Source organism: Cystoisospora suis (genome assembly GCF_002600585.1).
Source record: "Cystoisospora suis strain Wien I chromosome Unknown contig_1095, whole genome shotgun sequence".
Classification (NCBI taxonomy): Eukaryota; Apicomplexa; class Conoidasida; order Eucoccidiorida; family Sarcocystidae; genus Cystoisospora; species Cystoisospora suis.
In genome coordinates, this window is record NW_027153896.1 from 1,056 (window position 1) to 13,592 (window position 12,537).

The 12,537-nt window shown below is 44.1% G+C and overlaps 1 protein-coding gene across 1 annotated transcript; it reads right to left on the reverse strand.

The window, feature by feature from the left end:
• Nucleotides 1-1,431: 1,431 nt before the first annotated feature.
• CSUI_002638 (copi) lies at nucleotides 1,432-12,372 on the reverse strand. The gene is made up of 9 exons (XM_068062838.1): nucleotides 12,286-12,372; nucleotides 11,458-12,166; nucleotides 10,079-10,156; nucleotides 8,654-8,818; nucleotides 7,898-8,017; nucleotides 6,369-6,618; nucleotides 5,537-5,644; nucleotides 3,096-4,570; nucleotides 1,432-2,596 (listed from the first exon to the last, which is right to left on the reverse strand). The coding sequence occupies exons 2-9, from the start codon at nucleotides 11,581-11,583 to the stop codon at nucleotides 2,540-2,542; spliced, it is 2,379 nt and encodes a 792-aa protein (XP_067925185.1). The 5' UTR covers nucleotides 11,584-12,166; nucleotides 12,286-12,372; the 3' UTR covers nucleotides 1,432-2,539.
• Between the last annotated feature and the right edge of the window lie 165 nt (nucleotides 12,373-12,537).

Genomic DNA, 12,537 nt, shown 5'->3' on the forward strand with positions numbered 1-12,537 from the left:
GACGATCTGAAGACCATGCGGGTCAACCCTGCCCAGATTAGAGGATATCTGCTGAAAAGGGCGGAAGCTGGAGAGGCAAATGTGTTAGATGACCATTCCCATTGCCGTATGGGATGGAGATGCGAGTTGCATCCAGGCAAGCACTTCGCAGCGTCTCTTCGCGCTAAACTCACCTCATAGTGGCGTGTGGAGAATTCACTCGACTGACCTTGAAGCAACTCCACGCTCGTGCTGAAGCATTGCAGTCGGTGAACACTTGTGAGCTAAAGGCCAACGCAGGTAGAGTGTTTCGTCCAACAAGCATCCTCACTGTTAAGGAAACCAACCAAGATGGTGGAAATCAGTGTTTGAGTGTGCAGCCAGTGATCACTGCGGAAAACGTCTGCCCGCGTCGTCTAGTGCGGTCGGAGCGACGTTGTGCTGAGGAACGGAAGGCAGAGTGCAAGGTATGCCGGAAGCGCGGGCATGATGCGCAAGTTTCTTTGTTTAAGGGATGCCGCGCTGCCGTAATTTGTCAAGGATAAGGCCACCTGGAGCCGGAGTGCCGGTTGTCGAAGAGGGGAGCCTGGGAAGGCATCACTTCGACCAGGGACTGTAACAGAACCGCAAGTGACCAGTGGGCCATAGACTGCCCGCTGCGGGCAGTCTATGGCCCACTTGCTGGGGTGCAAAGAGCAGAGTGTAACATCTGCCGGAAGCGCGGACATGATGCGCAGGCATGGTGTTTTAAGAGTGTCTTTTCTCGAAGAGGGGAGCTTGCGGTGATATCGCTTTGACCAAGGACCGCAGAAAGGCAAACCGGCGCTGCGGTGACAGACTTCGCACGACCTGAAGTACTAGCCGCACACCTAAGAGCAGATCCAAATCGCCGCGCGGCTCAGTTTCCCCTTCAGGTTTAGGGCGAAGAGGCAGCGCACCTAAAAAAGTGTCGTTTTCCGCAGGGTGGCGTGCCCGGACACGCCAAGAGATCACGGGCTAAGTGCTGCCTCAGACTCGGCCACACGGGACTCATACCGGTTTACTGCGAGAGTCTGGGGTACTATTGAGAATATTCGAGTCAGAATGCTAGTGGACTTCGGTGCCGAGGAGAATCTAATCGGGAAAGTGCTTGTCAGTCAATCTTAGTGAAGGCAGTCAAGATCGATCACCTCACTAACCTTACTCTTCTTCATCTTCCTTCTCTTTTCCTTCACGTCACTAACTATACCGCGGAAAAACAACCTCTTTTTCCTTTCTTCACCGCTTGTTATTCAACCGGAAACAAACACTTTCAAGACTGCATGCATGCATCCAATAATCAGCCGAGAGCTGACTCCTAAGATTGGCTAAATCTTCTTATTCGTATTCCAGTCTGTGGAAATCAACCAAACACACATTCATGATGCCAACGATCGGAGCGACCCACGTTTAGAGAGATACAAGCATCTACGCCGAGAGCTTCACTGCGGAGGGAAAAGAATACTCCCTTCTTCAGAAGCTTCGAAGCGCGCTGAAAGGCCGAGGCGGCTCAATATATGATGTATCTGTCCATCCATCTATCCATCCCGAAGCACATATATTTAGCCGTATAAGGCAACAGTCCTTCATGTGTCAATCTACCTTTCACTTTTTTACTTCATCTCCCTACCTATAGCGCCATACAGGGGTGGGGCGAAAAGCTGATTGTGCATCCCAAGAGAGAAGAGTATGTATGTATCTATGCATACATATATATATATAGATGTAGTTATAGCCGTATATGTAACCGTATGTTAATATCTGATCAATAGAAATACATTTGCAGGAGTTCGAGTGGTCTGTCTTGATGTGAAGCCTTCTCTTTCTTTCTCAGCATATCGAAGAAGAAAAAGGAGAGGATGAAAACCAAGCCGACTTCCGAAAAGAGAAACAGGAGAATTGTCGAGGAGTTCATCCATCCTGAAGAAAGGAAAGTCTTTTCTTCTCTTTCACATCTACTGATGAGGAGAGAAGATACATACATCCTTCAGTTATCTTCTCTCATCTCTCCTTTCTCTCTTTCTTCCTCTTTGCTTACATAGCAAAAGGAAGGAAAAAACAGTTGCGTTGCCAGAGAAAGGGAGTGATCTATCCAGTGTATATGCACATGTCATACACTTTTCTTTCTTCCTCTTCTTGATCTTCGCCACGGAGCACATTACAATCCACATTTCGTGCATGCAGTTCTACAATGGTTTTTGCGGTGTATGTACGTACAGACGAACAGAAAAAAGCGCTCGCCCGCTTCAGATGATGATGATGGAGAGGTTCCTTCCATCCTTCTCATATGAGATTTACTCATACATAGATATCTTATCATGTATCTTCTTTTCTATTCTTTCTACTTCCTCTTCTTCTTTCTCCTCTTGTACATTCACCGTGTGTAGAGAGATGAAGGTGTGACAGATACATAGGGTGATAGATCGGTCTTAAACTGAAAAGCACCACGAAAATAAAAGAAGAAGAAGCAAGAACGTCTTCTCTTTCGTCTCTTTCTTAAGCTAACCCACACCCTAGGTTCGACAGCGCATTCTTCTCTTCTTTATGGTTCTATATCGGAGAAAGAAAATTCACTGCCTTCCTCTCGTTCACCCCCAGCCTGCAGTATATCACCATGACCACAGAGACACACAAAAAAGAAAGAGAGAAGCTCCTCTTCACGATCCCTCGCCTACACTTGGGACACAGATGTATGTATCTCTATCTATACACACTCTTGATACACTTCGTCTACGTGACCCTACCTAACTACGAGAAATCTCCCTATGTATGTGTAAATGTAAGTAGAGATAAATATATGGGACAAACAGTGCATGCACCCCTTCTCTCATTCAAAAGAAATCGGTCTCCAGTCATGCTGATACAACTATCTCCCTCGGTAGCTTCTATAACCTCCTCCTACCCAAACACACTCCCTCCTCCCTCCCTCTCCCTAATACAAGTCTACACGAAAGTGTTTCCAATGCATGCACGTATGCATGCACCCCTCAATCAACATGTATTTCGATATATAGATATATATAGAGAGACGAGTCTAATCTAGCCCCGGGAGTGAAAAGAGAAGATGAAGATCATGGAGTGAATGATTTGTTTCTTACCCTTTGGTGCTCTCCTGCTCCTCCTCCTACTCCGCTAGTACTACTTCCTTCATTCGATGGAAGAACGTCGACAAAGTCATCTTGGAGAAACTGCGCTCCCGCATTTCCTGCAGACACAGCTTGATTTCCCCCTGTTCTCGTCTGATGGAGAAGATGATAATCTCCTTGTATAAGATTTCTTCTCCCTTCTTCTTCTTCTTCTGCCCCTTGATTCATCATCCCTCCAGGTGTAAGTACACCTTGGGTTGACGAGGATCCTGCTGGGGCAGTGTCAACTAATCCAGCACTCCCTAGTAAGACATTCTGTCTTGCCTTGGATGAAGAAGAGGAAGGCCCATACTCACTACCAATCTGTTCTCGATCATCACCTGGAGAAGGAGAAGACAGACTCCCGTCACGTCCACCAGAAGAATCGACCATACCCGTAGGATGACGAGGAGGATGATGCGAAGAAGGAAGAGAAGAAGAAGAAGACCCAGGAAGATGCTGTTGCGTCGACGCTAATCCGACTCTCGCAGTGTGTTCACTTCCATAGACTCCTCCTGGCCCCCCTCCTATTCCATGAGTCATACCAGGCCGAGAAGAAGAAGAAGGGACGGACATATGCTGATAAGTTCCTTCTTCTTCTTCCTCTTGTGAAGGAGGGGGGTGGCCTAAATCGAAGACATGTCGATGATGATGATGGTGCTGCTGCTGCTGCGTTCCTACCATCGTAGTAGGTGGCAGATGGTGTCGATTCTCTTGCTGAATTCGATGATTTGCTTGCATGTCTTCTTCATTATCGTCTATGAAATCTTGATCGTCTTCTTCTTCTTCTCCTTGATGATGACGATATCGATCTTCTCCTCCTTCTTCTCTCCCTCTCATTATTCCTACTCCTCGAACCCTTCCTTCGACGGCCATGGAAGCGCAATACTCTGATGGAGATAGACCTCCATCCTCGTAGCTATGCCCTCCTGGATGGTGATAATGGCTACTACTAGCTCCTCCTCCTCCTCCCTCTCCTCCTCCTGTAGCTAGCGATCCACTACCACTACTACTACTACCACTACTGCTAAGACCCCCCCCCCCACCACCGCTACTTCCAGACATGCCGGAAGTAGACATCATCATACTCCCGCCGCCTCCTCCTCCTCCGTCGATACTTAAGACGCCGCTATACGAACTTCTCTCTGTTACGGTACTTCTTATATCCGAAGCCGTAAGATTACTTCCTCTTTCCACCCCTGCTCCTCCTCCTTCGATCTCGTGCTGTCGAAGATTTTGAAGAGTCAGAAAACGAGAAGACTCTCCCGAAGATGAGGAGGTCAAGTGGGGAAGAGGGACAGTCGTCGCGGAAGAAGAAGAAGGAGGGAGTAACACACCGTTACCTGACGAAAGATTCAAGTCATCTCCCTCTTCTCGTCCCTCATTCCCAACATCGTTATGATGGTGTCTATACACCATATCAGGGGGTGGACCTCCACTTGATGTGGCTGTAATTAACAGGAACGAAGAGACAGAGACACAGACAAGCCAAATGAAACTAGATTTAGACATACAAAGAAACCTCTACACACAAGTATAAGGGGAGAAGGATAAGAGAATACATCCAAGAAGATAGACACACACAAACAAAGCCACTCTTACCAGTGGTCCACTTATATATCCTATACAAACATATGAATACATATATACATATATATGTATTCATATAGATACATATATATGTATAATTTCCATGTGCACACATATATATGTGTGTATATTCATACACAGGGATAAACGTACCAGTCATACTATAGATGATGCATCTGTACATAGAGATACAAACAAAATGGAGGTCTTGCGTCTTAACACCAAGATCCTCATACACGTCTCTATGTCTATCCCTTCTTCTATCTGTCTCCTCTTTTCGCTAGGGCACTACGGAATAGAAAAGAAACAATCTCCCCACGCACAGACGCACCCCGCTTTTTCCTAGGAACATACATACCCTCATCCAGGCACGCCACACATCCATCCATCTATCTATATACATACATATATGTGGAGGTGATGACCATAGACACACACACTTCCATATACGTTCATCAACACGGCATGCATATATAGATCCAGATGTATATGTTTATTTCTCTAGACCTTTATACCCGTATCCTGAAGCTGGGACCTACACACCCTTATCGACACCTACCTATATATATATATATATGTATATATTGTACACATTTGCATGGATGCTGCCGGTCATGCAGAGAGAAGGTAAAGAAAGATAGGTTTGTGAGTATTGGTATAGACCTCTGTCGCTAGAAAAGCAGAGGCTCCTTCGGATATCATGAAGTCCTCTTGAGAAGAAGCGATGAAGAGAAAAGAAGAGACGTATCGACCGTGGTAGAGACAGGATCGAGAGAGAGGTTTCTTTCCCTTTAATTGGAAAGTTTCTATGATTCGCAACTTACCATCGAGAGAAGAAACATCGACAACTACTCCTCCTTCTCCTCCCTGTTGACTCGGGAAAGCCATAGACGAAGAAGAAGATGTGCCGTTGACCAGACCGTCTCCACTCCCTTGAGAAAGAGACACACAAAAAGAAGAAATAGACAAAGAGAAAGACACACATCGATATCAGACAGACGAATACGCATGCACAGAGAGCGAGAGAGAGAGAAAAATAGTTAGATAGACCAAAGATGGAAGATAGATAGATAGAGAGATAGATAGAGGGATAAAAGGCAGAGAGACTATAGATAGAGAGAGACTGAAGGTAGAAGGGGGACACACGTATACAGAGACGAGAAGAGGTAGTACACAGGCATATCTCCTCCGTCTGGAAGAAAGAGGTTTCTGAGGTATAGACAAGAAGAATGATAAACAGTTTTGTAAAGACAGAGAGACAGAGAAGGAAATAGAGTGAACAGAAATCCATGGAGAGCATCGATTGAAGTCCCTATTCTCTCTCCTATCTCCACTGATCTTCCTACCAGCCACACCCTATATTTCACTTCTCTCCTTGTGATGATACCCCAGGCCATAGGAACAAATAGGAAGAAATACTCGAGACCCATCGGTGCTGTATATCCACACTACCCATACTACATCACTTAGTATATGCTTTAGATACATGTATATATGTATACATATATATATATATATACGCATACAGATATATATTTATATATACATGAATATCTATGTCATCTACCTGTCTACTTGTACATGCATATAGATACAGACAGAGGAGTGTTTCTTCCTCTGACTCTGTCTACATAGGTGTATGTATGCGACCCCTACCTGTTGCTCCTTCATCCTTTCCTAGGCTTGTTCTATCCTCAAGGTCTCTTCGCTTGATAGAAGAATTGTCTCTTCCTCCCGTGAGAAGATCGGCGACGTTCTCTCCCTGACGCTGCGGATGGTGGTGATAGGCATAAGACTTCTCACTGTCCCTTCCTCCTCCAAATCTTTTATTGTGAAGGTGTTGCTCTTCGCTCTCCTCTTGAAGAATCTCATCGAGAGTAGACGCAGATAAGAGCTCGTTCCGTACCTAAAAAGAGAAAGAGAGAAAGAAAAGATGTGCACACATACATGCATGCATACAGAACAGGGAAGAAAAAGACAGGAGAGATCAATTCTTCTTCCTCCTCTTTCTTCCACACCCAGAGAGGATGGGGAAGAAAGACATCTAACCGTAGACATACACACTTCTTCTTCTTTTTCACTTCCTGTATGAATAGCACTCTCTGTAGAAGAACTTCATGGAGGGTACCAATTGTAAAGAGAGAACGAAGGGGAGAACAAGGGGAGACAGATGAAGACATGAATCTGCGGTAGAGTGTGTACATTTGATGGGCCTGTCTACTACTAGCCATCAACACACACATGGGAAGGGTGGGGAAAGATAGGCCGATAGATAGATAGATAGAGAGATAGATTAACGATAGAGCAAGCATACATATACATGCAAAGATAAAAGACAGAATCAAGATGCATCGATAGATTGAAAATAGACAGAGTGTTGGATAAAGATACATAGATCGACTGAAGACAGATAGAAAGATGAAGAGAGACATAGATGGAAGAGAACAGTAGAGATGAGAGAATGCTCCATATAAAGACGAGCCCCGTAGTGAAGATGGCGATGACTCTTTCATGCTTCCTCTGATATCACTGGATGGATAGAGAGAGACATCTCATGAGTCACCATCCTCCCTAGCCCTTCTTCATATTCATAGGACTGTGACTTCTATCGTTAGTCTTTCTAATTCTCTCTCTCTCTCATAGGATAGACTAAAGATGAAAGAATGAAATAGAAGCGAATACTGCAACCTTCTTCTCGAATCGTCTTGTTTCTCTTCTCATTCGGAACCTCAGAGGGCCCAGGCAAAGACCTGCCGCTAACTCTCTCTAACCTCCCTCCCTCCCCCTTCTCGTCCTTCCATTCATCCTCTCCGTTCACCCCCCTGTATAGAACAATAGGTAGACGTGCAAACATACGTATACACATATCTATACAGAGAGAAAAAGAGAGTGAGAGAAAGAGAGAGATGAATAGACAGGTGTATACGCCTGGAGGATATGTAGTAGAGCACCTGCGAGAGAAGATCCTTCCCCGTCGTTCGTCATCTTGGTTGGCCGTCTGTATATGCACAGTATCTCCCATCTGCCATATATATATATATATGGTATATATATATACACTACCCGATAGATGAGAAAGACGAAGTGAGAAGAAGACCACTCTTACTCCTTCTTCTTCTCCTTCTTCTCACTATCATCGTTGGCACTAGCAGTGGTACTAGAGTGTGAAGAGACTGCATGCATACCTGCTGAATACCTTGCTGATTGATCTCTTGGAGAATATCGAAGTCAAGAAGATGCCTCATAGATGGAAATGTAACCGCAGGAATTACACGTGAATAGCGCTCTCGAAGAATCTTCTCCGCCTGCCATACACACACATACACATACATACACATATACATACATACACATACCCAAGAACATAGTGAAAGAGAGGAAAGTTGGGCCGCCCTATCTGTTTCGTCTCTCTCTCTCTTCTCACCTAGTTTTCCTTCTAGATCTATTTCTATCTCTCTTCTTCTTCTTCTTCTCCTTTCACTTTCCTCACATCAACTTGGGGAAGAAAGACGAACGGACTCGACCTCTTCCGCTTTTCTTCTATGGCGAGCTCTTAATCAAGAGGCAAACATACATACATGGAGGTCTCTAAAATATATGATCTAGAGAAGAAGAAAAGAAAGATCTTTCTTTTTCTTCATCTTGAAGGATCAAGATGCACAGACAGATTGAGAGAAAGAGAGAGAAAGACATGGGTCTATTTCAATATACTTACCATTCTTTCTCTTCTTCCTCTTCTCCACACCCGTCCGGGTTCGATTCCTATCCCTTCTCTTCTAACCTTTTCTTCTTCTCTTCTCTCCTACCGAGGCTATGAATACTACAGCAACTCCAGTCACCCTACGCTGTCTCCTATGAGATAGAGAGATTGAAAGATAGATAGAAAGAGCGAGAGGTAGATAGATTAAAAGATAGATGCATAGATCGATAAATAGTAATACCTCTACAGCATCTTCGAGACTTCCGAACTTTTCAGGTTGAAGTGAGGGATCCGCCGGTAGACCTCGTAGATCTTCTTCTTGGACGGACAAGTTGCTCGTCTCTCCCTCTCCCCCGCCTGCGCCTCCTGCTACTGCACACGATGAAGATGCTGAGATCCCGTCTCCCTGGAAAAGGATACGAAACACACAGCGCCATCCACACACACACATAACCCCAAAAAAGAGAAGAAATGCCAAACCCCCACGGATGACGGAAGAATGAGAAAGAAAAGAGGGGATCGATGCATGCATGCGTGTCGGGGCCGTTGAGAGAAAGAGAGAAAGAAGACACGCCCCACACTCAATCTACTTTCTGTACCCTCCAAGAAGCAACACAACTTTCTTTCTTGTCTCTTTGTCTGTCCACACGAAGATCTAGTCAATGACTTCGTCTGCTTCGATGAAGGAAGAAGAAGAGGAATTACGAAGAAGAGAAAGAAGAGCAAGGGGATTCAGTCATACACCAGCAGAGAGAGAACAAGAGGAGGGACGTCTTGCAAGAAGAAAAAGAAAGAAAGAAAAGAAGAAGAAAAAGACTTTCCTTCTCGTTCCTTTTCTGCGTTCTTTCGAAAGCAAGTAGAAAGGAACCTCCGAAACAACATGGTGGCTCGTGTCACGTCCATTAGCTAGCTACCTTGGCGTCGCGATACATATATATAGACATGTCTAGAGACATACACGAAACAGCTATCATACATAGAGAGAGAAACAGATAGATGGATATTTAGAACTCTCCATGCATACACCTACCGAGGACTGATATATCTCTACACAAACGTACGCCCTCTGGAGGTGCTCTCATTACATACGTGTAAGACGCAAGACTAGCACACAACTTCCTTCACATTATCTATCTTTGATCTATCTATCTATCTTTGATCTATCTATCTATCTCTATCTATCTGTAATCTATCTATCTGTAATCTATCTATCTATCGAGCAAACCACACATCCGCGGTATACGCAGCCCCTTCCTCTAGTAGCACATTTATAGAGAGAAGGAGGGAGGCGATCAAAATTCAAATCTCCCCTCACACGGAGAGAGAGAGTAAGAGAGAGACACGCAGAGAGACAGATAAAGGATTGGTGGCTTCAGACACAGGAGAGAGGTCACATTGGAGAAGATGAGGAGACAAGAAAAGCGGACAACTGGAAGCATGCGCGCATGCATTTAAGGTGATCTATCTTTCTATCTTTCTTTCTTGCCTGTCTTGCGGCCGTTATGGAGATGGGATCCTTTTGCTTATTCATCGTTGTCATCTTCCTTTTGGCGTCTTCTTCTCCTGTTCCTCCTGCTCCTGTCGTTGCTGTGTGGCTATTTGCCAGTTTACGACTTTTGCCTCCTCCTGTACGAGAGAGAAAAAGGGAGGCTCGCCACTTCTCTACGCAAGCGCTTGCTCTACTGGGGGCATACGAACGCGCGAAGAAAGACGCCTCTGGGTACCGCCCTGCTTCACACAACACCTAAGGACAAGAAACACACAGACAGAAGAAAGATACAGGAAAGAACGTTGGAGAGACGAAAGAGACGGAAAAGAAAGAAAGGGGGAAAGCAGAGATAAATGAGGAAAGGAAAGAGAAACGGGAGCGGAGTAAAACAAGGTATGGAAGAGTGAACATAGAGAGAGAGAAATGGAGGAGGAGAAGAGAGGGAAGAGAAAAGAAAATGGAGAAAAGAGGAAAGATGGAGGCGACAAACCAAGTGCAGATAAAGGTGTTAAAGAGACAAAGAGCGCGAGAGATCTTCTTCTTCTTAGGAGGATGAATAGTGAATAAAGAATGCTACGTTAATGATCTTCTTACCAACACTCTGTCTATACACCCGTCAACATCTACACCTCTATACACTATGCTGTCATATACCTACCGATCTGTCTATACGTACTTACATATACACACATACATATATGTGTAGATAGATATACGCAGAGGAGTCTTCGTCTGTCGGTACGTACACTCTCTCAAACGTACACATCCGGACCCTCACGTCTATAGATAAAGGCAATAGAAATAGTTTACAGATAGAAATGAAGAGAAATACGGATAGACTCCGCTATCACATACTAAGAGGGGAGAGACAAAGAAAGAAAGAAAGAGAAAGAGAGAGAGAGAGGTCTCTGTCGGGTGAAGCATCATCTACAAGGCTACATGAATTGCAAGAGGATAAAAAGAGCCACACAAGAGAAGAAGAAGACGAGATAAGAAAGATATAGGACAGAAGAAAGGAAGAAAGAAAGAGATAGATAGATAAACGGATAGGGAGAGAGAGAGAAAGAGAGAAAGATAAGAAGAGAGAAACAGAGAGCGGAGAAAAAGAAGAAGAAAAAGAGACTTTATCTTTGTCTTTTCTCTACTCCAAAACTCATCCATAACTGACAGTCATCCCGATGCTCTCAATGCATGCGGGCGAGAGACAAAGAGAAAGAAAAGTTCAAAAAGAAGAAGCAAAACAAACTCCACTCTCTGTTTCTCTCTTCTTATCTTTCTCTCTCTCTCTCCCTATCCGTTTATCTATCTATCTCTTTCTTTCTTCCTTTCTTCTGTCCTATATCTTTCTTATCTCTTTCATTCATTCCTTCTTTCTTCTAGAAGAAAGAAGGAGATGCCGACGAGGAGAGCGCTAGGCATTCCTTCGTGAGAACGTTCAGATCGAAGCTAGGGATAAACTTGGAGCTCCCGTTGCTCTTCCTGCTATGCTTGGTATTAATGACTGTGGCTCTTCCTGCTACTCTTCTTCTTCCTGTGGGTCTCTCGCTTCTACTTACATCGACACATTGGTCGATTCTTTGCGTCAGGGCGTAGGCAAGAAAAGCGACAGTGAAGTTCTTCGCCTCTGCGGCTTTGCGTGCGACGTAGAGAAGCTTCTTCACGTCTCCGCTTGACGAATACATTAAGAGTAAAGAATGATAGTCGCGGCATTCCTATGAAACAACAGAGAGAAAGAAAGAAAGGAAAAGAAGAGAAAGGACACACACGGGAAGATGAAAGATAGATAGATTAAAAAGAGATAGGCATGCAGAGGGGGGTGACCACCGCATGCACACTCTCTTACCAAGAAAAGAACGAAAGAGCCTGGGCCTTTGGTATCTGCATACACACATACATCTACATGACCTTCATCTCTCCCGCCTTTCTATCTTTCTCTCTGTCTCGATGAAACGAAGACGAAATCTATACACACGAAGATGTGACACATATCTATCTATCTATAATCTATCTATCTATCTACATGTATATATATATATGTATATATGTGTAACGGAGAGAAGTATATACGTGAAGAGTATGTACATTGGTAGACCTCCTCCTAGTGAGAAGACAGTCGAGCATAGAAGAAAGAAAGAAAGAGGTAAGGAAGAAAGAAGTGTAGGATGACTGAAATGCCACACAAGAAACACAAGAAAAACAAAACGCACGCCCCTGCAAAGAAAGAAAGAGACAAGAGAGAGAAAGTAGGAAAGAAAGAAAGAGACAAGAGAGAGGAGAGATCATGAAGCTAGATTGAATCGATAGAAAGAGCAAGTAGAGAAGAGAAAAGGGAGAAAGAAAGAAAGAAGGAAAGAGAGAGAGAAAAAAGGAGAATTTCTTCTTACCTTCCAGTTAGTTAAGTAGAGAAAGAAAAGAACGTCTCGGTGAAAGACACCGTAAGGCGTGTAACGTTGGAGCAACACATGCAACGCCTAAAAAGAAGAAGAAAATAAAGACACGCAAGACATATCCATCAAAAGACAGATCGCTAGACAAATATCTATCTTTAATCTATCTATCTTTAATCTATCTATCTTTAATCTATCTATCTATCTTTAATCTATCTATCTATCTTTAATCTATCTATCTTTAATCTA